Source organism: Physella acuta, unplaced genomic scaffold, assembly GCF_028476545.2.
Source record: "Physella acuta isolate Inbredline_101_S28 unplaced genomic scaffold, ASM2847654v3 ptg000160l, whole genome shotgun sequence".
NCBI lineage: Eukaryota > Metazoa > Mollusca > Gastropoda > Physidae > Physella > Physella acuta.
The window spans coordinates 179,482-206,759 of record NW_026731679.1 but is presented as its reverse complement, the minus strand read 5'-3'; the positions used below and the strand labels follow the sequence as shown (position 1 = coordinate 206,759).

At 33.0% G+C, this 27,278-nt stretch overlaps 1 protein-coding gene across 3 annotated transcripts; it reads left to right on the top strand.

The window, feature by feature from the left end:
• Window positions 1-1,269: 1,269 nt before the first annotated feature.
• LOC131935805 (zinc finger protein ZFP2-like) lies at window positions 1,270-21,016 on the top strand. Of its 3 annotated transcripts, none has more exons than XM_059292465.1 (2): window positions 1,270-1,389; window positions 18,540-21,016. In XM_059292465.1, exon 2 carries the CDS (start codon window positions 18,564-18,566, stop codon window positions 20,553-20,555), a length of 1,992 nt encoding a protein of 663 aa, XP_059148448.1. In that variant the 5' UTR covers window positions 1,270-1,389; window positions 18,540-18,563; the 3' UTR covers window positions 20,556-21,016. The 3 variants fall into 3 exon arrangements, with proteins under 3 accessions (XP_059148448.1, XP_059148445.1, XP_059148446.1); XM_059292462.1 differs by having other exon boundaries at window positions 1,270-1,425; XM_059292463.1 differs by lacking the exon at window positions 1,270-1,389 and adding an exon at window positions 13,853-14,058.
• Window positions 21,017-27,278: the final 6,262 nt, after the last annotated feature.

The following is a 27,278-nucleotide window of genomic DNA, read 5'->3' as shown; positions in this document are numbered from 1 at the left end:
CACTTTCATTTGACCTTCACCCCTTTTACTGTCATCCTTTGCAATTTTTTTTATAATCAAATACATGACATCATGTAAATATTCATTATGTACATTAGCAAAACCTTTCGTTTTCATTTGGTGTTCAAAATTATGTTAAAAAATTTGATGTTGATGTACTTGTTTTAATTGCAAATAAAAGTATTTAAATAAAAAAAAAAAAAATGTTATGAGGAAACAAAACAGTAAAAACAATTAAGCCTATCATGGTAAAAATACCTTTTTTTGTATTTCTATATTTCTAATAATCTTCATTTGAATTGTTGATCGACAAATCCTTTTTAGTAATGTTCACCATTTTGTTCATGTAATGATAATTTTTGTAAATGTTTGAACTATTTGCATATGCTGATGAAATTATTTCTATTTGAAAATAAAAGTATTTAAAAAAAAAAAAAAAAAAAAAAAAAAAAAAAAAAAAAAATGCTAATCATGTTTGCTGAACAGGAAAAAAAAAAAAAAAAAAAAAAAAAAAAAAAAAAATGATTTGTGGTTTTTTTTAGCTTCAAGCGTAAGAAGAGTTGTCATGGATAGATGTGTTGGGCATGGCAGTGAGTGTCAATGAATATTAAATTAAGTAATTTAGTTTAAAACGAACTAAAAACTTCAAAATTAGTGCCTAATGGATTAAATATGGATGTCTATCATTCAATAGTCGTGTTTAATTTGAAATTTGGGTAAATTCTAGATTTAGTAATAAAAACTATTAATTACATACCACTTCCAACAGTTAAGTGAGACACTAACCCTAATCCTAACCCTTGCCATAGGTCACTGCGCATGTGCAGAGCTATCTTTTGCCGACTAAGTGGAGACATTGGGGAGAAAAATCTTCTTCTGAGTAGTCACTTCAGAGAAAGTTAGATTAGAAGATCTCATAATATTAATAAATAGTAGGCCTAGTCATCATAACTCTTTTCTTAGCTAGTTAACTAGTAATTACATACCACTTCCAACAAACATTTTGTACATTACTACTTGTTGAACGATATTAGTGACAGAGCAAAGAAAAAGCTAAAAAATTATACACATTTAAAATAACATGGCTACCAATACCTATAAGAAAAATTAAAACCAAATTATATACATTTTTAGTCGACACAACACCATATTAAATGCACACACTGATTAAGAGACTTAAATTGTTCCCTTAAAGACTTGGCTGTTCAATTGTCATTATGTTGTTTTTTAAAGTAATTTGTATAGAGAGGTTGTTATCCAAAAATTAAAAAAGGTGATCTGCTGTGTGAAAGGCTGTTGTACTCGAACTGGAAATTCTAAATAATTTCTTAATTCCACTGCAAAAAATTATATTACACCAATGGGAAAGAGATCGACAGCTATGAGAGTGTAAACACAATCAATTTTTGGCGAATATTTATAGAGGTGGTGTGATGTTTCAGCAAATTATAAACATTTTAATTAGGCCTATTAAATTAACTCAGAAAATTTTTTTTATAATGTATTAAGCCTACTAGTCTAGATTTATTATAAAATTTAAAATATATTTGGCTTCACAAATACTAAGAGACAAAAAGTAATAATAAAATTTTAATTTAATTAATTAATCAGGCTTGGGCCTATGAGTCTAACTTTAAATAAACTATTACTGGTGAAGTATTCCAACTATCAACTATCAATATCCTCTAGGTTCTAATTAATAATCAAGTAATTATAGTCTAATATTAATAAACTATAGGCCTACAATTAAATAATTGTATTTACTAAATAATTTAGTGATAGCAATCAAAATTAATGTATTGGGTAAATGACTGGTTCTATTAACATTAGGCTAGAGTCTAGCAGTAGCAGATATACAGAAATACTCTGACATAGATTTAATTAATCTAATTAAATTCAAAATAGCTAGGCCTACTTTAGCCTAGTCTTGGCCTATATTTTTTTAATTAGTATTAGAGTAAAGTTCCGCGTGAGATCAAAACCTCGGTGGGATCACATTCCTGTTTATCGCTTCGTATAATATTTGTTTGGATGTTTTATACGAAACTACCAATATCTGCTGTAAACGGGATTAGCCCGTAGTGTCGAAACGAAAGTACAGATATTTTAAACTTGGCCGTACTGTCGAAAATCCCGCTGAAATATTTTTAAGTAGTCGAACAGCTAAGATCGTTGTTTATTTTACTTAAATAATTTACGATACCGAAACTAGATCCAACAGAAAACATAATTAATTGATTTGGTGGGAAATATCTAGATCTCTAGATCTAGATCTTTTTGTAGAAAATAAAATAGATCTTGGCACTGATTAGTAAATTACACAATAATTAGATCTACATCTACATCTCTATTTTAACGTATTTTATTCCCCGTTTCACGTTCACCTCCAGTTGAGCGTATTTTATTATTAATTAATTTAATAATAGGCCTAATGAATTATAATAAATAATATTACATTATTAATAATTAATTTCTATAAATTTATTAATATTTTTTTTTATTTATAACATTTTTATTGATAACCCTTGCCTTAGCTAGCATAGCACGGGTGGGGGGTGCAGACTGCACCAGATGACACTATTTAAGGGGGTGACACCAAGGCAAAAAATTGCAAAATATACAGAAGAAAAATGTTGTTTTGCCAGTCCCATTAATGATTAATTAAAGTTAAATAGTCTTTTAAGTACAAATTGACAATTATTACCAGAGGGTGGGGGTGATACCATGTCGTAAAGGTTCTAAAGTACTAACTATAGAGAAAACATTGCTACATCCAAGTTCCAACTGTATTATTAACAGACTAAAGATAAACCTCGTTACTTGGGTGACACCTGATCTAGCGATGCCATTGGGCCTTAGACGTAAGCACTTTATTTAAATTTTTACTAATTTCAAAACTTTAATCTTCAGGTTCTCTCAACATGGAGACAGGAATAAGACAGACACAGGGACAAAGATACCAACAATGTTCTAGAACACTGCAATCAACTGATTTACAACCCTCTGTATTCAAGTGGCTAGAGTACTACCATGTATGTTACTTTAAGAGTTAATTGTTCAGATCCCTTTATGTGACTTCTGTGGGGTGGAGGACTATACTACATTCTAAATTTTAAGTATTCCATTTAAGAGTGTAAACTAAATTAAGATATTAGTAATATTATTAGTATCACTTTTAAGTACCATTTATACTGTAGTATAATAAAGTAAACTGATCTTGTCATTGTTTTGCAGGTGTTTTGTGCTTATGGGTTTATGATTACAGTAAAAAATAAAACCAAGTGCTGTGATAGGTTGAAACGAACCAGGTATGATTGTAAATATGAAAGAATTTCCAATCTGATTTAATTAAAGGTGAAACTTTTGTTGGTAAACTAATTGCATTATAACAGTAAAAAATGTAACACTGAATAATAAAGCTGAATGATAAATTAAAAACCATTATGTAGAGCTGAACTGTTGTGATTGTATTTTGTTAATTTTTTTTTATTTGTACACGTAAGCTTCCTTTCAGGTCCATGGGACAGATGGAGAGATCATGAGTTTCTCTGACTTTGGCATAGGAAGGGATAGTGTAGTCAAGTTCAATACAATGCTCAGCCACCTTTATTTTCCCAACCAGTTACTAGAGCCCATTATTAGAACTTGAGACTATCAGGTTAGTTATCCAATGTTCTGCTACTCACATACACTGTATTATTTGTATATAGTTATATTTTATAAATCATTTGTTTATTTATCATTGTGAATTTAAGGTTACACTAAACAAGCACCAACTGTACTGCAATGTACTTCCCAATGAGAAGTGGGGTGCAAACCTTTGATTTAAAGCAAATTATGTAAGGTGATGGTGTGGCTTAGCTATGGAGCAAGACGGTATAACCCAAAGTCTCAAGTTTGAATCTGGATTCAAGTCAGCAGAACTTCCCTGAGTTCACCCAGCTGCTCTGATAGATACCTAACTCACGTTAGGAAAAGTAAAGGAGACTGGGCATAGTGCTGACCACACTATCCCTTCATATGCTGAAGTCACAGAAACAGCTTATCTCTACTGCACTTGCCCCATGGACCGGCAGGCTAAATAAACTTAAGTGATGTGATACAGATATTTTTAATTTGTTAACCAAAACATTTTGTTTGTCTGCAGCGAACCTGGATTAATAAAACAGTGAAATCTTGCTGGAAGGTGCTATCACAGTATAACTGGTAACTAAAAAAAAATTTTGATGCTATTTTATTTTAATATTTAGTAGGGCTATATATGAGTTGAACTAAACTAAAAAAGATATTTTCATACATGAACTAATATGTGGACACTATTGATTCTAAATGTAAAAAACTCAGATATCTTACTGTTAATTCAAAATGTGTGCTATATCAGTCAGCATGTTTGCCAAAGCCACATTGTCAAACAAATGTTTGAAATAAAGGGTAGACCTTTGTAGACAATCTTTATTTTAGTACAATTTCCACACTCAAGATATTTCAGTTTTAATATGTCACCATAACAGCAACTGGTGGAGGGCGTCTCTTTAAAGATTAAACAGTTGTCTTTATTTTCTTACAGAATATGTATTTTTTGTTTCCCAGGATTTACCAGCCTGAGGATTAAGGCGTCTCTTCAAGATGGATGTTAGAACATCACAGATGGTTATTTTTTCAGCCCACCTGATGTTCAGTTTGCTACACAGCCATTCATTATTGAAAGTCTCAGAACCATAGAGGAGAACAAATTTTACATTGCTGTTCAACAGTCATATTTGGAAAACTGTAGACAGCTCTTGACATCCATATTGTGCGGAGGATGTTGGATACTTTGCTGATATGTCTTTTGATGTCCTCATCTGCTCCCCCATCTTCTTACAACAGATCCTAGATGTGTAAAGTGATCTTGCTCAAATAGTCATTTCTTGTGTCCTAAGTGGGAACTCCTGTTTGTTGTTGATTCTTATCACTTGTGTTTTTTCCAGTTGATCATTAAGCCTATATTAAGAAGGTTCATCATAGTTTGCTTAGCGTGGATTGGGCATGTTGTTGTCAATGTGAGAGTATAGCATCCTCAATATCTAGACCTCCAGCTAAGTGAGGGTCCACTGAATTCCACCCTTTTGGTCTGATGTACATTATACGTGAAAAGCGAATAACATTTCTGTACTCACTGAAAAAGGGCTGGTTAACTTGTGGATAATCTGGCAGTTGGAGTCTTTGTGGAGGTGTTGGATACTATTGCTGAATTTCTTAGCGATTGAATGTGCAAATTCAATTTTTTCACTAGGTTGGCTTTCATGTAGAGATATTCTGCTACGCAGTATTTGTTTATAAATATGTGTTTCTATCTATATATATATATATATATGCATATATTTATGTTTGTGTGTGAAACTAAGGTCTAGTTACACACAGTCATATAATATTAAAAACTTGTTAGATTAAGATGTGGATTAGAGATTGTCTGTTGCCATCAAATTTTTATTTATTGTGGAGGTTGTATGTATTGATTCCATTTTGTCTAGTTATTGAGCATACTGAAATCTGATAATATTGATTTATCTATCTACTTACTTGTCCACTTGTAACCTATATGATCTGTTACTTAATTGTAGCATCAAAAGTATTCTTTTAATGTGAATAAAAATTTTAAACAAGTAAACTATCGCTTCATGTTACAGTATAAATTTAAGTAGCCAGTTTGTGCACCTGTAATTTTCTTGTAGTGGGAGGGGGAAGGGCATTCATCTCACAGTGAAGTAAACATGTCTGGCATTTACTATGATTTACACTAGTATTAGTAAAAGTAATTCAAGAGAATTGCAAATTGCATATTTTTATGCATCTGTATTGGGAGGTTAAAAAAAATAATTATGCACATTATCAATCTTCATATATATAGTTAACACATACATTAAAGTATAGCAAAGCAGTGACGTCGCTAGTTCGCACTCCACGCCCGCGCTACGCCTCTGTAGCAAAGTGTATATATATCCCACTGACAAGCTTTTAAAAATGTAGGGTACCAGCACAGGCGACAATGTCTCAATCACTAGTAAATAGGCTTGAAAGTACTACATGGACTTGTACAACTAATTGAGCTGTAATATGTTGCAAGATATGTATGGCTTGATGACACCGACAGGTGCTTAATAAAAAGCAAAGGATTAATATACCAGTGTGATTTTTATGTACGAGAGGTTTATGGGGGGGGGGGGGGGGGTTAGGGCAAGTGTCTAATATCAGAAAGGGATGCTAGTTACGGCGCTTCATGAACAACGAGAGCTTCATTTATGACAGGATTAATCAGATTAATTTCAAACTTTTGCTTGGAGGAAGTGGATCACCTTTATTACAGAAGTAGGTGAGGATGTCAGATTTAGGGAATTTACAAGAGTACCCTAATGTTTGTTAGTAACCGGTAATAAAATACTTTCTGGCTCTAACACCGATGTAGACTTCATGAACTTTATAAGTAGGTACTAGTTAGTTACACGTCAAGTATATTACTCGTTAACTAAAATAGTGTTGTACATGTTCACCCCCGCAATCTATTTGCCGCTCTAAAAGGCTGAGTTACTCCAATGCCAACTTTCTCAAGTACATCCACTCTGATGCAAGGTAAGATACAAGAATCTGACGAAGAAAAGTTTACTCGTGACCCAGAGAAAAACAAAATTTCGCCTGGTCAGCCTCATTCACTAATATTGACAAACTTTAAGCGATTAGCCCCAGAATCCACGATGACAATCCTAATATATAAATCCCCACGTTCGCACATCTCTCTCTCTCTCTCTCTTTCTCTGTCCGCAAAAAATTTTCGCCGGACATCACGTCAGAATCGGCAGCGATATATCGAGAACTTTTTACGGACTTTTGTTGAAAATAATATGTTAGATGTTTTAAATGTATAACCACAAAATTATTTAAAGAAGAAAAATAAAAAATAAAGGCGTATTCGAATATAGAGAAACAGTATTATTTATGCAACCGGAAAAGCATTAATATATGTGAAAAAGAACGCATAAAACTGTGACGTCACTATTGCTTATACATTAACTAATGACGTCATCTGCCGTGTTTAGAATGAAAAGAAATGAACTATTTCATTCAAATTTGATTTAGATCTACGTACACTATGAAATGTATACAATACAATTTTTCCGGCCTAAACTCATAAAATTTATTTTATGTATTTGGATTCTAGATCTAGAGATTCTAGATCTAGACTAAATCTAAATCTACGCAATAACTAGATCTAGACGTAGACGCTAAGATCTAGATTTAGACTCTAACTTCTCTAAAATCAATTCCAAAAATAAATTTCTATATTAGGACTAAACTATTTCAAGACTTATTTATTTTATACAAAATCTTTGTTATGAACTGGCTAATTTGGGATAAAAAATTAATTTGAAAGAATAGGCATATTCGCGTAAGTTAAGATTTTAAAATACGTCTTTCATTCTCCGTATCTTATAAGGTGCCTAAATAGCGGAGATGTTAGTGTACATTAAACCACGCAGGTGGTGCGGGTTCGAGACACAGCAAGTCAGCTTGGTTAATGTATTCTTTTTTATTATGCTCGGGCTAAACTTAAAAAAAAAATTCTTTTAGGAATCTAGCTCTAGATCTAGATTGTCGGGTGTCCGATAGGGCACTTCCCGGCGCCGCAGGCGCTTCAAATTTGGCATGATCTTGCCTTGGTGCGACAGAACACGGGGGCCGGTTGGCCGAAAAGTCTACGATGTGGGGGTCAAAACTGACCTCGACTGACCGGTACCTTATATGAGCTATAAATCGAAAAAAAATGTCCACGGAGGAACCTCTTCATAACTCTTGAGGTCGTAGACCGACCTTCGGGCGAATTAATTAAGCATTCAAATTCTCAATGTTTTCGAAAGCCTAAGCGAAGCTGGGCAGCATGCCTAGTAGTACAGAAAACAATACCAACGTAAGTCAAAGCTCGGCAAGGTGGGTTGCGACTTCTTTATGATGGTTTAATCAATTTCAGAGAGAACAAATACAAGAACAAAGTTTCTTCCAGGCAGAGTTTCTTCCAGGCAGAGTTTCTTCTAGGCATCTCTTTCACCGCCCCCCCCCCCGAACAAAATGGAATTTATATAGAAAATATATACTTTCGACAGTGTCCGCCCCCCCCGTCAATTACCCCCTTGTCAATCCCCCCCCCCGGGGAATTACCCCCCCCCCCCCTTTCAAGTTAAAATCCTAACTCTAACTAGAAGTTTATGCCTATATACTACTTTAATCCAAACCTTAAGAAAAAGACCAAAACCTAAGAATCCACCTTAGCCTAAAACTTCACACAAAACCAAAACCAAAGCTAGACACAACCCTAACCCTAAAACTAGCTCTAACACTAACCCTAGCCCTAACCCTAATCTTAACTCTAACCCTAGCCCTAACCCTAATCCCAGTAGCGTACGCAGGGGGGGAGCAGGGGGAGCGGCCGCTCCCCCTCTGGCCATTTCCAGCAAAGTGGCGCCTTTTTGAAAACTTTTTAAATTGAAAGTTTTAAACAATGATATTTGTTAAAAAAAATATTTTTGGTCGGCACATCTATGTAAATCACAAGATTTCTTTTCATGCAGCAATTAAGCTTTATTGTTATAGTCTAGTAGTGTCTACGTTTACAACACGTATTAACAGCTGCATCAGTTTGCCATTCTAAAAATAACCATTACGATGTATTGCAATGTTTAAAATACCTCTACGGTAGTACCACTTGGCAAGAGGGGTGTTAAGTTTAAGGCAACTGTATAATGTATTTGCTTACGAATAATTGAATTAGAAAATGTTATACATAAAACTTCACACATAATTACTTTATATATACAGTTTGAATCGTGTGATTAATTTTAAAAAAATTGCAATACAGAAAAAGTTTGGGCGATAGTGATTACGATTACAAATTATATGAAACAGTTACAACCCCCCCCCCCCCCTCCCACGCCCATGGACCCTTCTGTAAAAAAAATATTGTCAAAATACCAGTGCTACTTATTTAAATCTATTTCTGTAATATATATTTGTGTAATATATATTTGTGTAATATATATGTATGTTTAGAACAGTCATCTAAAAACTGACGCTATGTTCACTCTGAGTTGGTTATCTCCCCCCCCCCCCCACCCCCCACACACACACCTCACCACCACAATTGTGTAGAACGACATTAATGTCACACCTAGGTATACACTGGGTTGGATAATTGACCTAAAGTGAACGGACAGTGGTGAATGAAGTTGAACCCATTTCCCCCCCCCCCCCCCCCCCCCCCCCAACCCACCCCGAACTGATCTGTTAAGTACATGTAGAGAACGCGTAATGATGTACCATAGTACCATGCCGCCAGAAAATTAGCTTTTTAAACGTAAAACTCTGTGAATATTGTTTTTGAAATTAACAGTAAAAAGGTGTGTGATCAATACAGTGATCTAATCCATACCTATCACTATGTTAAAACAAAATTATCTGTAAAGAACACAAGGAAGCAGTAGTTAATTAAAATGTGTATTGAACTGAAAGACCGATATTTAGATATTTGTAGGCTGCTATTCCGAACGTTTTTTCTTATATATCGAAAAGCGTGCTTTTATACCAACTCTGATTATAAAAACTTTCATTATGCTGTAATACTTTAGCATTTATGATGACGATATATTAAATTCTTATTATAGACAAAATCATTTTGTAAACACGAATAGTCTTAAACAATTTCATTATATTTTTAAGTAATTATTTATTTATTTTGACATTTATAAGTAAATGTGTAGATATATACATATTTATATTAAGAGAGTGATTATTTCCCCTATTTCTCTTGTCTTAAATAATTTCCCAGGAATTATTATGTAAGAAATTTTGTTTACAAGAATTACAAAACAGATTGTGTTACGATCATTGTTTTTGGTTGTAGTGTATATATATATATATATATATATATATATATATATATATATATATATATATATATATATATATATATATATATATTGTTTAGATTGATACAATTTTTGTTTTGTCGGCCAACATTGCGTGTTTTTTCTTATTTCTTCAGAGTGCTACTTTCAATTTATTTTACATCATAGAGAATTAATGATTGATATATATATATATATATATATATATATATATATATATATATATATATATATATATATATATATATATATATATATATATATATATATATATATATATATATATATATATATATATATATATATATATATATATATATATATATATATATATAATACATGTATTAAGAACGTGTTGAAAATTCGGCGCCTATTTTTGCTCTTTTCGCTCCCCCTACAACGAAAACCTGGATACGCCTCTGCCTAATCCTAACCCTAGCCCTAGCCCTAACCCTAACCCTAACCCTAGCCCTAAAACCTAACCCTAACCCAAACCCAAACCCTAACCCTAACCCTAGCCCTAAACCTAGCCCTAACCCTAACCCTAACCCTAAAACCTAACCCTAACCCTAACACTAAACCTAGCCCTAACCCTAAACCTAACCCTAGCCCTGAAACCTAACCCTAACCCTAACCCTAACCCTAACCCTAACCCTAACCCTAGCCCTAGCCCTAGCCCTAACCCTAACCCTAAACCTAGCTCTAACCCTAACTCTAACCCTGTCCGGGGGGGGGGGGTAATGTCCTACTGGGCGGGGGGTAATTGACAGGGGGGGGGGTAATTGACAGGGGGGTAATTACTCTGGGGGGGGTAATGTCGGGGGGGGGGGAATATCCAGGGGGTAATTGACAGGGTGGAAATGCCCTGTTCCCGTTGACATACATCTAGTTCTGACAAGATTTTGGAAAAATATCGATGTTATAAGAAAAATTCTACAGCAATTTTAAGGGGGGGGGGGGGTTGTAGACTGAGGTTGTGACGTCATTTAGGGGGGGGTCTTGATTTTTGTGAAGATGTGTGACGGAGGGTAGGGGGAAGCGTGAGGTCATTTATGGATGACCCCTTATTAAAAAATAAAAAGATTTCTAAGTTTAAACTTCGTCGGAGAAATTCAATTTGAACTACAATAATAATCATTTTACAGAAAAATAAAGCACGTGGAAATACCATTTCGGACCTTGCAGTAAGTAGGGCATACTTCAAAGAAGAGTTTTCCTGTTTCCGTGACCATTGAAGACCCATAAGAAGTGATAATAATAATGTGGTCGGTTCTATGACCTTTATTAAACATAGTCAGGTACCCATCAGATCTGAGTCAACTCAGATACGTCCTAAGTACTTGATTCTGGGATCTAAACTCAAGACCTACGGATAGCAGTCAAACGCCCAATAACCAACCTTTTTATATAGACAGGTGACAGGAGAGTGGGCCATTTAACATATAGGCTACTCAAGACTTCAAACTAGGCTCAGCTAACCCATCTAAATTTAGATTAGAATTAGAAACCTTGAAAAACACAATTAAAGTTAAATATTGCACTTTGAAATGTTTTTGGGTGCCCGGTCGCAACAAAATGAGACTGATATAAATTAAATTTGTTGAATAATACTGATAAAAAATATAACAACTGTCTTAAAAAAAGAATAAAATAAAATGACTATCTTTAAACACAATAATTAATGCACCACATTTTATATAAACCAAATATATATAATATAAATAGAGCATGGATCGCTGTATATTATGCATGGGAGAAGGGTGTATATATAGTCACGAACAGTTATGTAAATATGGTGCAATATTATGTTTAAAGCTAATAATTTTTTGTCATTATGTTTTAGTTCTAGATCTACATCTTTTTAGTAAGTAAAGTAAAGTTTCCCTTTCAAACCTGACGGTCTATGGGGCAAGTGAAGTAGAGTCAGGGGCGTAGCGAGGGGGGGGGGGGGCAGGGGTGCGGACCGCACCGGGTGACACCATTTAGGGGGGTAACACCAAGGCAAAAAATAGCAAAATATATAGAGAAAAACTTGAGGGGGGGTGCAAATCGAAAACTTGAAAGTTTGTCCCCGGGGAGGGTCTCAACGCCTCTGGTTGGGTGACACTCGACCTCGCTACGCCACTGAGTAGAGTTCACTTGTTTCTGTGACCTCGGCATATGAAGAGATAGTGTGGTCAGCACTATGCCCAGCCGCCTTTACTTTCCCTAACGTGAGTTAGGTACCCATCAGAGTTGGGTGGACTCAGGGACTCTACTGACTTGAACCCGGATTCGAACTCTACCGCTAGACCACTCCGTCCCATACATCTTTATAGTGCACGCATATATTTTGTTACTATTTACGTTTTTCTTTTTTTTAAAAAGGCTTATATTTATTATATATAGGCCTTAAATTATAAGTAAGTGTGCACTATAGGCCATAGAAATATTTAATTAATTTTAAAAAGGAACAAAACACCTCTAATTATGTCAAAGTTCGTGGCACATTGCATTATCAGATCTAACCTAAGTGACATTCAAGTTTAACCCCATCGGTTCGGGTATAATTTTGTTTTTTGTTAGCAAAGTTTCCACCCAGGCCAGTGTTTCTTCCAGACTTTTTTTCACCTGGGGGGGGGGGGGGGGAAAGCGGACACTGTTAAAAGAATGTTTTTTTTATATAAAATCCATTAAATCCCCCCCCCCCCCCCCAGAAGAGATGCCTGAAAGAAACTCTGACTCAGACATGAGAGAAATAGCACGAGCAATCAAGTTAAATAAAAGCTTGTAAAAATGCCATTAACTGAGTTTTTAAATGACGATTTCAGTTTTTGTAAATTCAAAAACGAAGGAATATAAAATTTTATTTGTTTTAGTAATTTTTTGTTTTGGTTCTTGTTTTAGACATTTTTTTCCCTTATAATAATCGAGTATTAACACGTACGATTATTTTGTAACACCGATTTACGTTGCGATTATTTTTTTTTTAATACACAAAATTACATATTGTATTTGTGATATATTTTGAAGAAATCAAAAACGTTTATAACTATAATCAATATCTAATATTTTAAATAGCAAAAAATTATTTCGACAGTACGGACAATACTAAAATTTTTCTACTTTCGTTTCGACACTACGGGCTAGACCCGCTGTAAACATGTCCATTTCTAAATATATCCAGGTCAAATTCTTTTGTTTCCCTCCTTCTGGAAGACGAGTTTTTAAATTTTCAAGTTTCGAGGTATGGCGTCGTAGGCCATGCTAGTTCCCCCCTATGAAAAGCACTAGGTCCCGGATGAGATGAATAAAACCAACCAATCAAAGCTTTTTATAACTAGGTTAACTATAAATAGCTTCTATTTATGTGCGGGTAGGGTTGCAGATACCTTTTCCGAAAATACTGGACACCTTTCCATCTTTTCCTTCTCAGGTATGCCGCAAAGCAGAAGAAGAAATATAAATACTGGACAAGTATAATACTTGTCCAGTATTTATATTTATTTTATCCTGGACAGTCTGCTCAAATACTGGACTGTCCAGTTCAAAACTGGACACCTGGCAACCCTATGTGCGGGACACTGAAAATACTGTAGTTAAGGCTATTAAAACAATCTTAGAGGTGAAATGGGGGTGATCTCAGCTGGGGTAACGATTTTTGTGTTTTAACCTCGCTGAGTACACCTACGACTTGAACTAGACTAGCCTAGATCTAGATGCTCTATATTTCAAGCTAAGCCTAGAATCTGTATACTTTCTATTTTTTTCTGTTGTTTTAAATTATTTCGATCATCTACCTCTTCTAAATCTAGTTTGTGTCTCTCATCCAATCATATGTTAAGCAAATGTTAAGTTATGTCTTGTTAGTGATTGTTACGTCCCTTTGTTATGATTGTTATAGTTGCGTCCCTTGAGTCATCACTGGGTCATCCGTAATGTGTAGTTAATAAATTTACTTAACATGTTTTTTTATTTGGTTTTGCAATCTATTAATTAATTATACAATCAACAACACGTTTAAATGTGTAAAATGTTAATTCAATTGTTAAAATTGGATCAAAACGTAAAAAATACGCTAGTGATCCCAAGCAGGGACAGGTGATCTCAAGCAAAAAAAAAAGTGGGAAAAGTTGATCCCAAGCAGGTTCGTCACTAAACATGAATATCTCAAATACCTCAAATCGCTGTGTGATCTCACGTGGAACTTTACTCTAGCTTCTTTTATATTTTAATAAGTAATAAACCGGGAGTGATCTCCCCTAAACTTTCTCGAATATTCTTATATAAAATAACAGGGGATGGGAACTCGGGCTATAGACATGATTTTTAATCCATTTTAAATACTTAAAGTTTTAAAAATAGAATAAAATCTCGTAGACAAATTAATTGCACACCAAGTGAACGCAAATAAAAAAGCGCATAATAGTGCGCAATATTATTATTACTTTTAAAATTTACATTAGTTTTTTGAGAAATCGGAAGTAGCGTAAAGTACTACTTCCAGTCAACGGAAATGACTCAAAATTTAACAGAAGGTAGAGAATTAGATCTTTTACTTACATGGGAAATTTCATTTATCTATCTGAAATAGTACTCAAGTTATAGGCTTTTAAAAAATTCAAAGTAGGAAAAGTACCACTTCCGGTTATCGGAAATCGCTCAAAAGTTGATACGGATCTACGATTTTGATAAAATACTTATATATGAAATTTCATCAACCTAGCTGTAACGGTACTCAAGTTATCGTGTTTACACACGGACAGACACACACACAGACACACACACACACAGACATACGGACAAGATTGCAAAATTATGTTTTTCCGTATCAGTGAGGTGTAAAACGTCGAGATTTGTAAAAATCTCGATTTTTTTTTTTTGCACGATTACAATACTTTCTCTATACTACGTATATACGAGAAAGTAAAAAAGAGCAAATAGTAAAATATAGAGAAAGTATTGTAATCGTGCAAAAAAAAAATCGAGATTTTTACAAATCTCGACGTTTTACACCTCACTGATACGGAAAAACATAATTTTGCAATCTTGTCCGTATGTCTGTGTGTGTGTGTGTCTGTCCGTGTGTGTGTCTGTCCGTGTGTAAACACGATAACTTGAGTACCGTTACAGCTAGGTTGATGAAATTTCATATATAAGTATTTTATCAAAATCGTAGATCCGTATCAACTTTTGAGCGATTTCCGATAACCGGAAGTGGTACTTTTCCTACTTTGAATTTTTTAAAAGCCTATAACTTGAGTACTATTTCAGATAGATAAATGAAATTTCACATGTAAGTAAAAGATCTAATTCTCTACCTTCTGTTAAATTTTGAGTAATTTCCGTTGACTGGAAGTAGTAATTTACGCTACTTCCGATTTCTCAAAAAACTAATGTAAATTTTTAAAGTACTAATAATATTGCGCACTATTTCGCGCTTTTTTTATTTGCGTTCACTTGGTGTGCAATTAATTTGTCTACGAGATTTTATTCTATTTTTAAAACTTTAAGTATTTAAAATGGATTAAAAATCATGTCTATAGCCCGAGTTTCCATCCCCTGTTATTTTATATAAGAATATTCGAGAAAGTTTAGGGGAGATCACTCCCGGTTTATTTACATTTGTATCTGATACATAGTCAATCTATATTCAATATAAACTACTACTAGATCTAGTAATTAGGCTACTAAAAGTGCCTTTAGCATGGTTACAAATTAGTAGTACTACTAGATCTAGTCAGTCAATATTACAAGTAAGCACATTATTGTAAAATGTAGTATGTTCTAGTTGTAATATTTCTGCTATTCAACTAAGCCAGGTAAACCCACTATTCATATCTTATCTTGGATATGGATGTAGGTAATAAAACATATTCAATGCAGCAGTAATCAGACCCTCAACACTTACCCATTGGATATGGGTGTAGGTAATGCAAATATTCAATGCAGCAGTAATCAGACCCTCAACACTTACCCATTGGATATTAGCTGTCAACATGAACATTAATTTGAATTTTAAAATGCACTGACCTGCACAAAGTGTTATTTTTTAAAATTAATTTTATCTAGTTCATTAAGATATGCTTCTTTTGTTGTTGCCATTCAACTTTTTTAAGGTTCAGTTTGTAAATTTTTAAATATAAAACAAATAAAATCAATTCATTTATTCTGGTTTTTTTTTATTGATAATTTTACTACATTAGAAAAAGTTTTGCATATCCGTCCATACAATTGGAGCAGGTGGCAATAATCAGTCCACCTTGGTCACTCAAAATCCATGGCTCAACACAAAGGCTTTTATAATGCTTTCAGTGAATACCCAGACCTGCAAAATAAATCAAGTAGGCTTACAAATTACCCTGCTGTGGCTATAATTATAAATAGAATTCAAGCAATTAAAATTATTGATGTCTGCTGTAAGTTAACTGGGTATGAATAATTTAAAAAAAAACATATTTAGGCCCATTATTAAATATAGTAATATATAGTCTAAATATTTTGAGTAGCAAATATAAGTGCTAACATTATTTTATAGTATTAGTCTAGGTAAATTCAGAGGACAAGGGGGGTCGGCGTGGTCGAGTCGGTAAAGCTCATGGTTGCTAAACCGAAAAGTCTCGAGTTCGAACCCTCGGGTAGATGAGGCTCGTTAGCTGGGGACAGCCACTCTTCTAGGAGAGACAACTCCAAAATTAAACAACTACTGCCTTGTAGTTTGTTCTTGGTTGGACAAAGGCTATGGAAGCAAATCCAAAAAGAAAAGCAGGCTGAAATCGGAGTCAATGGCCTCTATGGCGCATAACCAGTTGACACGTAACGCTTAATTGTGTTGGAGGCGTGGTCGAGTCGGCAAAAAGCTCATGGTTGATAAATTCGAACAAAGTCTCGAGTTCAAACCCACTGGCAGATAAATCTCGATCCCCTTCAACACTAATAATTAAGAACGAAGAAGAAGAAGAAGAAGAGGACAAGGCAAAATTAAAGAAATTGTGTGATCTTAAGTCATGCTTTAAAATTTAAGTTTTAACAGTGTTCATCAAGTAAATGGTGTTTCATAGTTAATGTAGTGTGACTTGAGTTAATCATCTAGATCTATCTACTGAGTACACTTTAACAGTGTGACAGCTTACAAGTGTATTACTGGGCATTAGAATATAATATAATAAATTAAATATGCTAGCAATCTAAATATTACTAGATCTAAATAATAAAGAATGATCTTACTTTGGCCACAACTACTAGCCCTAGGCTTCCAATGTCTTCATAAATAATCACAAGTCCATCTGTTAAGTCACGTTAAGTGCATTTTTGCGTATTTAAAATGAACTAGTATATGGTATATAGCTAAATCTAAATTCTAGAATCTTGGGTATTCTTGAGGCTGACTCTCTGGAGTTGTGGTTTTCACTTTTGATTGGATAGATTCAGATAGATGTTTACATTTTTGTCAGTTATTTATTATTATTCATATTGTCTATCAGCTGGACAAAAAGCAAAAAAAAAAAGGTTCCTGAATAATTTAAGTTTCTTCAAATATTGTTGCTGTTCTGCGGGTGGCTGGTTTTTAAAATAAACTTAGGGACTAGCTTTATAAAATACATAGAGAAGACCAGTGCTAGGCTAGGGCATCAACATGGTGGCGGATGAAAACATCATGTGGTTTTGGTCACGTGTGTGCAACCTCTGTTAGTTTGACAGGGAAAATTGTATACATTTCATAGTGTAGGTCTTGATAAGTAAATTTATAAAATCTAGATCTAAATCAAATTTTAATGAAAAAGCTCATTTCTTTATATTCTAAAACTGGAAGAGGACACCATTAGTGTTGTGTTCTTTCCGTAGTTTACAAAGGCTAAACCAGATGAGTAGAGTAACAATAACGTCTCCTAGCCTTCATTGCACTACCTGTAAACAAATTAATAAATCCATATACACAAAACTTTTATGCATGCACATATATTAGTTCCCAGCCATACGAATAAAATAGCATTGAAAGTTTTTACAATTGTTGCATTAAGGAAGCTGTTGATGATTTTTAAATCTTGAAACTGCCATGTTTTTTTGTTATCAATATAAATCCTGTACACAACAATTGATTTAGTTCATATTTTTTTATCTCTCCCCGGCTAACAGGACTTAAATTTAAGTGAGAGAGAACAAGTACTTACAAGTCCTATTGTGTACAAATATTGTCACTAAACTAAAAAAAAATTAGTACCAAGCTACCTGAAGAAAGCAAGTGTTTATTAAGTTATTTATAACAGTTTAGAAATGTGGTTAAAATTAATTTCAAAACTTTTATTACATATTTGTAAAAGATTAAGCACTTATTACAAACATTTTAAGACTAACTAAAGCAAATCAAGTTTTGATTTTTTGTTATTAATATCTTAGTATTTCTATTTTTGAAAATAATTTTTAAGAAACTGGTAGCTTAAGATATTAATCTGCAGTCCTGATTGCTTTGCATTACTGGTTGTCTATTTTAAAATTACATCTAAGTAATCATTAGTAATCAGACTGACAAAAGTCTGGCATGTGTTACAAATTTTGCCATGTTATAAATAATAAGTTGTTTTGGTTATTTAACCACCAGTTTAACATTTACATTTTTTTAATCATCAGTTCATATCTAAGAAGCTGTCCAGCATGGAGGTGGAAACAGATGTGTTAGCTGCAGTTTCATCTACTGTAGATATACAGTCAAATGAATTGACAGAATTTTCATCTTCTGAAGATTTGAAACCAGATCTATTGACCATATTTTCATCTTCTGCTGGCATCAATACAGAATTATTGTCATTTTATAATTTTCAGAATATAAAACCTGACATGACATTTAAAACCACTCAAGATGTTAAACCTGATGTTACACCAGATTTTTCTTCTTCTGCTGACATCAAAACAGAATTATTGACATTGATTAATTTCCAGGATATAAAACCTAACATGTCATTTAAAACTTATCAAGATGTTAAACCTGATTTTAATTCAGAATTTTCTTCTTCTAATGACATAAAACCAGAATTATCATTTTTTAATGTTCAGGATATAAAACCTAACATGTCATTTAATACTTCTCAAGATGTTAAACCTGAAATTACATTTTCAATTGAAAAAATTAATAAGAAACCAGCTGCATCAGCAGTATTTTCACCATCTGAAAATTTAAAACCAGAATTATCATCTTCTGAAAATTTAAAACAAGATTTCACAACAGAATTTTTATTTTTTGAGGATAAACAAGAAAATAAACTTGAAGAAAATCTACAATTGTCTAGGGACAACGGAAATAAAATTATTTATTATAATCAAACATTTTCTCAAAGTTCTGAAAGTAATATGCATAAAAATGTTCATTCTGAAGATAAGCCATATAAGTGTGAGGTTTGTCTTAAAAGGTTTTCTCAAAGTTCTAACTTAAATCAACATAAAAATATTCATACAGGAGAAAAGCCATATAATTGTGATGTTTGTCATAAAAGGTTTTCTCATAGTTCTGGTTTAAGTAAACACAAATATGTTCATTCTGGAGTTAAGCCGTATGAATGTCATGTTTGTCATAAAAGGTTTTCTCAAAGTTCTAACTTAAATCAACATAACAGGATTCATTCAGGAATAAGGCCATATGAATGTGATGTTTGTCATAAAAGGTTTTCAAATAGTTCTAACTTAAATCAACATATTATGATTCATATAGGAAAAAGGCCACATAAATGTGATGTTTGTCATAAAAGATTTTCTACAAATTCTTATTTAGAAAAATATAAAAAAGTGCATTCAGGAGATAAGCCACATGAATGTGATGTTTGTCATAAAAGGTTTTCAGAAAGTTCTGATTTAAGAAAACATAAAAAGATTCATTTAGGAGATAAACCACATGAATGTGATGTTTGTCTGAAAAGATTTTCATATAGTTATCATTTAAAAGAACATAAAAAAGTTCATTCTGGAGATAAGCCATATGAATGTGATGTTTGTCATAAAAAGTTTAGTCAGAAGATAAATTTATCATATCACAAAAATGTTCATTCTGGAGATAAGCCATATGAATGTGATGTTTGTCATAAGAAGTTTTCTCAAAGGTCTAACTTAAGTACACATAAAAAGAAGCATTCAGGAGAAAAGGCATATAATTGTGATGTTTGTCATAAAAGGTTTTCAGAAAGTTCTGATTTAAGAAAACATAAAAAGATTCATTTAGGAGATAAACCACATGAATGTGATGTTTGTCTGAAAAGATTTTCATCTAGTTATCATTTAAGAGAACATAAAAAAGTTCATTCTGGAGATAAGCCATATGAATGTGATGTTTGTCATAAAAAGTTTAGTCAGAAGATAAATTTATCATATCACAAAAATGTTCATTCTGGAGATAAGCCATATGAATGTGATGTTTGTCATAAGAAGTTTTCTCAAAGGTCTAACTTAAGTACGCATAAAAAGAAGCATTCAGGAGAAAAGGTATATAATTGTGATGTTTGTCATAAAAGGTTTTCTCAAAGTTCTGGTTTCAGTAAACACAAATATGTTCATTCTGGAGATAAGCCATATGAATGTGATGTTTGTCATAGAAGATTTTTTTGTAGTTCTAACTTAAATAAATATAAAAAAGATTCATTTAGGAGAAAGACAACATGAATGTGGTGTTTGTCATAAAATCTTTGTGGAGAAGAAAGATCTATTACGACATAAAATTATTCATTCTGCAGATAAACCACATGAATGTGATGTTTGTCATAAAAGGTTTTCTAGAAATTCTGATTTAAAAAAACATAAAAAATTTCATTCTGCAGATAAACCATATGAATGTGATGTTTGTCTGAAAAGATTTTCATTTAGTTATCATTTAAGAGAACATAAAAAAGTTCAATGAGGAGATAAACCACATGAATGTGATGTTTGTCATAAAAGGTTTTCTAGAAATTCTGATTTAAAAAAACATAAAAATGTTCATTCTGGAGATAAGCCGTATGAATGTGATGTTTGTCATAAAAGGTTTACTCGAAAATCTAACTTAGGTAAACATAAAAAGATTCATTCAGGAGAACAGGTGTATAATTGTGATGTTTGACCTAAAATCTTTGCAAATAAGAATAATCTATTACATCATTAAAAAGTTCATTCATTAAAAAGGTCACATGAATGTTATGTTTGTCATAAAACATTTGTGGATATGAAGGATCTCTTTCGACATAAAATTGTTCATTGTGGAGATAAGCCATATGAATGTGATGTTTGTCTGAAAAGATTTTCAAATAGTTCACATTTAAGAACACATAAAAAGGTTCATTCAGGAGATTAACCTCATGAATGTGATGTTTAATAAAATGTTTTCTCAATATTCTAATTTAAGAACACAAAAAAATATTCATTCAGATGAAACGCCACATATGAATGTGATGTTTGTCCTATAAAGTTTGCTTGTAAGTGTGATTTATTAAGACAATTTTGTTCATTTGGGAAAAAATCCAAATGAATTTGATGTTAATCCTAAATGATTTACTCAGAATAGTTTAACTACACATAAAAAACTATTTTTGGCCGTACATGGTTTTTTCAACGTTCTCAATTAAGTGAACATGAAAAAGTTCATTTATGAGACCAGCTATATGAAAGTGGTATATGTCATTAAAGGTTTTCTAGAAGTTGTAGTCTAAATGATGTTTTACACAAACGATTTTCTCAAATTTAAATACTCAAAAAAATTCATTCTATATGTAAGACAGAAATGTGATGTTGGTAAGGAAATATATTCTTATAATTTTACTTTATATAGTCAAAGAAATTCATCATGACTTAAAACCAATTTAAAATCATTTTTTAACATAAACAGTTAATATCTATAGCAAATTATTATTATTACATTTCTTATAATTTTTCTCTGCACATAACTTCCAATAGTGAGCCATAGTTAATATTTGTATTATAAAAAGGTTCTTTTGTCAAAGAGTATACCTCGTCAATTATTATACATACTCTAAAAAGAAATTGTATTCTGACTGTAAAAGGAAATAGCATCCTATTGTCAGCTGCATGTGTACATGAGCTGCAATTGTTACATTTTGGTATCTTAGTTTCAATGTAATGTAATTTTGGCTAGTTATTATATAATTTTTTATTCCTTATTATTAAAAAAATAGCCTTGTAATCTAAATTCTAAAGCAGTGAATTATTTTTAATTGGCTAATTTCTTGGTTAAACAGTGATTTATTGTGGTTTTGAGAATTGATTTAGTATTTTAGGATTAGTGGTAGTAGAAGGGATTAGTATTTTACTCGAGGCTTTAGATATCTTTAGTAGTAGTCAGTAGTATTTAAACATATGTATATATTGATGTATATATATTTTTCCATGCATTTTCTTATGTTTCTTCCAGTGTAGTTGTTTGTGCAACTTGGCTTGATTTGTATGGATTGTTTTATTTGATGTTTGGTGCGGATATTAGATGGCGTTTCGGTGGCAGTACTGGTAAGGATGGTTGTCTGTGTGTTCAGAGCCTAGACTCCGAGGTACTGAAGGTACATAATATCCCATTGAATGTTGTGTTTTGTTAGTTTAGTGATTGTTTAGTGTTGATTAGGATGTTTTGAATTTGACTTAATGTTTATGTTTTTTTTTTGTTCCATTTTATTTCATGCAATAAATTCTGTAAATTGTTAAAGTTTTTTTGTTTTATTTTTAGTGGTTTGTGTTTTTATTTAGACTAAGGTTAAGGATAAGATTTAACCACCGTGGGTTTCACCACGGTTGCACTGACCTAGGGAAGGGTAGATAGATAATATGGTCAATTACATAGGTTTAGTCTCATCAAATGAAATATGGTCATTTGTTCTTAGTCTTTATGTAAATCATCACCATCTTCTTTTCGTGTCCAAGAACATTAAGTAGAGTTCATTTTTCAGAGACTTCAGCACCTAAAGGGATAGTGTGGTCAGCACTATGCCCAGCCGTTTTTGCTTTCCATAATGTGAGTCAGGTACACATCAGAGCTGGGCGAACTCTGGAACGTTCTACTGACTTTAACCCGCATTCAAACTCGAGACTTATTTTAGTAAATACTGTTAGTTTATTTAACCACATGCCACATACATTAATTTAACCTGCATTCAAACTCGAGACTTATTTTAGTAAATACTGTTAGTTTATTTAACCACATGCCACATACATTAATTTAACCTGCATTCAAGTTCGAGACTTAATTATGTAAATACTATTAGTTTATTTAACAAAAGAGTTAATAGCTGGCCACATACAATATGAAAAATACAACCTCAACACAAATGCAATTAGAAATGAATCTCAACAATGTTTTACAGCTGAGAAAAAATTTATGTCAAAATTTATAAACATAATTAACAAATTTAAAGAATCCAACAGGTAAATAAAAAAAAACAGAAATAGGCATATATTTCAGATTAGACAGAATTTAACTATTTAATTTACAATTTAAAACCAAATTAATGTAAATTTAAAAAAAAAAAAATTAAAAAAATAATATTTGTAATAATTAGCTCTTTAGAAATAAAGAGGAGAATTTGGTTAAGTTAGTGTTAAAAGACTGCTAATTGTGACATCACTTCTACTGATGCACAAAGCCCAGTACAAAACATTAAGACCTTAATTGTGCAAAATACTAATGCTTTTTAAAATTGATAGAACTTGTGGTAATTTAAATAAAGTTTGATGATTTACAGGAACTTAAATAAATAACTTAAATAATATTAAGAGTTTAAAAGAAAAGCAAGTGTAACAGTCATCATCCAAAATTAAACTGTCACTACTATCAAAATGCTGTATTGGTTTGATAATTACATTTAAAGTTGATAAGATGACATAAAGAATCAAGTGTGTAATTTTTCAACACCATTTGTCTCGTTATGGGTTTAAATTAATCCTATGATGTAGCCTCAACAGAGATTGATGAGGTGTTACATAGCTGCAGATATTTCAGAAGAACTGTTAATTAACAAGTTTATTTTCTTATGTGTCCAATAAATTTCAATGTGTATCATAAGCAATAGAAAAGCTTTATCATATGTTAAAGAAAAGAACATAAAAGCCTATATGGCTTAACTATTACTAGTAAATGTGTTTACAAAAATCAAATTACTAGTTATATAAGAAAATACAGTTACCAAAACTTCAGATAAGCTTCAAATAGAAAGAAGATAACACAGACTTCCACTAAATAACACAATACATTTCTTGATATGTGACAAGCAGATATAAAAAAAACTTTTAAAAAGTAAAAAAACAAACTTTGCAGTATGATGGTATTGAAAGAGACACAAGCCCACTGTTGGAAATAGCTGTAACTTGAGCAGATTAAACATTTTACAACCCCCCCCCCCTCATCTAACTGTGATTGGGTATAAACAGAATTGGAGGCATGCAAAAAAAAACACCAGTGTTTTTACTACCAATGTCAATAAAAAAATTTTTTAAAATTGCAGCATAAATTTACATTTTTTCAGTCACATCAGTTTTATAATATATTTTTCGATTGTGAGAGGGTTGAACTACTTGGTTCATTACCATGTGAGAATATCAGACAACATAGGCAGTCATTATAACATTACACGTCTAGACGACACAGGTGACAATTCATTGACAAGATGAAAATAGGTTTTTCTTCTGATATTTATTATACACATTCTGCTTATAATCGTCATCCACATGGATGTCTCACAATTCACGCTACTGACTGAGTCACACTGGTCATATACACCCTTTCACCAAGACTAAGATTAACTCACACACACAATGCACAGCAACCAGTTTCTACACAAAACATCACTATCTTTCATCATTATGTCATCATTACATCTTTCGCACCAACACCAACATACCTTGATTAACTACACATGATAACACTGTTCGGAGTGTGTCTTCAGTAGTATGATTAAACTAGATGAATATGCCGTTTGTGTGAGATTAAATGTACACGTTGACTGAATCGTTTGTCACATAGGCTGCAATAAAATGGCTTCTCACCAGAGTGAGTCCTCAAGTGTCTTTGTAAAGTACCTCTAGAAGCAGCTGAATAGTCACAAGAATTGCATGTGAAAGGCTTACTGTTTATGTGAACTCTAAGAAAGGACTTTTATCGTTTGTTGTGTAGTCACAATTTGAACACTTATACAGTAAATCCCTAATATGTATGTTCATATGAATTGTTAAATTTTTTTTTCCTGCTAAAAGTTTTCTCACACAATGAACATCTGAAAGGTCTGTACCTGAAATGTCTCTTTACAAGGTGCAGGTCATATTCATCTGGTAAGTTAAAGCCTCTGTCACAATTACTACATATGTAAAGCTGCAAAGGTGTATGTATCAGTTGATGGGACAAAAGGTGAGCTATAGAAACAAATCTTTTTTGGCAAATATCACAAGTTTGTACATTTTCAACACCATCAACTGATTGAAGGTTTAGATCAGGGGTCTCCAAACTTTTCAGCCCGAGGGCCGCATTAACTATCAAATATCAGTTCGGGGGCCAGAGTCTCTTTGGGGTGGCGGTGTCCCCGGCCCCCCCCCCCCCCCCCAACGAATTATAATTTATATAGAAATATATAGATATTTTAAATTCACCCCCAGGAGAAAAAGTCTGAAAGAAACACTGTCCGGCCAACAACACACTCGAGGTCCAAGTTTGTTCTCCTTGGGCAAACACAAAAACCCACTCGCCATTTTTTGAACGTGTCTCTAAGAAAGTCATTTGCTTGCAATTCAATGACCTCCATCCTGCAGTTCATCTGGGCAACTGGTTACATTTGCTTCAAATGGGTTTTGAAACAATCTCACTTCTTTCGCATGTGAATCCTAGTCAGAAAATCGCTAGTGAAGCTGCAGCTGGAGGTCCTTGATGATCTCGCATGCAAATGATGTGGGGAACTCAGCCATTGCTTCGGTCATGAAGACCTTGCACTGCTGAAAGTGCGTCAAGTTGTTGCCCTGTACTTGTTCAAAAAACATGCTATCCAGCTACTCATCCATTGCAATTGAAAAATTGCAAAACTTGTAATCAGTTTTCACTATTTGAGTCACAATGTTTTCATCAATGTCTGCAACGCGGATGGCATTGGTATTTGCACCCAAAGCTACATTTTCCATTTTTTTTTTTGTATTTTCCGGGCAAGGTTTCTCAGCCACTTCTAACAAACATTTTTTTCCGTGAACAAAAAGATCTCCGCGGGCCGGATTAGAGGACCTCGCGGGCCGCATCCGGCCCGCGGGCCGTAGTTTGGAGACCCCTGGTTTAGATGAATCTTTTGATGTTGTTTTAGCCGACACAGATAAGGTGACATGTAATGGCACTTCTCACATTTGTGAATTGATTCTCCATTATGCAATCTAATGTGAGCTTTTAGGTATTGTTTATCTGCATAACATTTTTCACAAATTTCACATTTAAATGGTTTATACCTAAAATGTGTTGCTTAGTGTAGATCATATTCATCTCCAATGTTAAAACTTTTATCACAGTGGCAACATATGTAACATTTCAATGGAGTGTGTACAATTTTATGAGAAGCCAAATGAGATAAGGATTTAAAACTTTTTTGGCAACTGTCACACACAGAAATCTCAGTTGGAGGATCACTGCCTCTCTGTTTATCATTATGGTATAGTTGACAAGTTGTACAATTCTCCAGAGCACATTAACATTTTTGCCCAGTTAAAGTCTGTAACTTTTGAGGTCCAGTTGTTTTATTTTCATGATTTATCTGCAACTTTTCACATGTTTTGAACATATTGGGGTACAACTCTTTTCATTAGTTAATGATACATTTTCTTTCTCCTTCAGTATTGAGCACTTGACTTCTACATTTCCACAATTTGAAGAAGTGGATCTGTAATCTGGTGGGTATTTACATGAAGATATCACGGTTTCCTCTCTGAAATTGTCCTTTAGTAAATCAGAAACAATGTTTTCTTTTGATAGAGCCACATGAACTTTTATGTGATGTTTTTTCAGCTTACTCCATTTTCCTGTGGTATATGTACAAAACTCACACGCCATCCTATCCTTTAGATAAAATTCCTTTTTTTCCTTTTTATGTGTAGCAAACAATAGCTCCTCTGCAACTATAAAATCACAAAAACAACAGCTTATAGCTTGCACTTCTGTGTGCTTTTTATTCCAATGTGTTCGTAATCTTTCAAAAGATGAAAATGTTCTTGAACAGATGTCACAGTGACCTACTTGCTCTCTCATTTTCTGTTTGTTCTATAACACTAGAGTTATTAAATTAATCAGAGGTATCCACTTGACCAAACATTTAGAGCTGAAAGATATATATTTGATACTCTTTAATTATTTAAAATTAAAAATGTAAAGTTCTTGCAATATTAGTAATG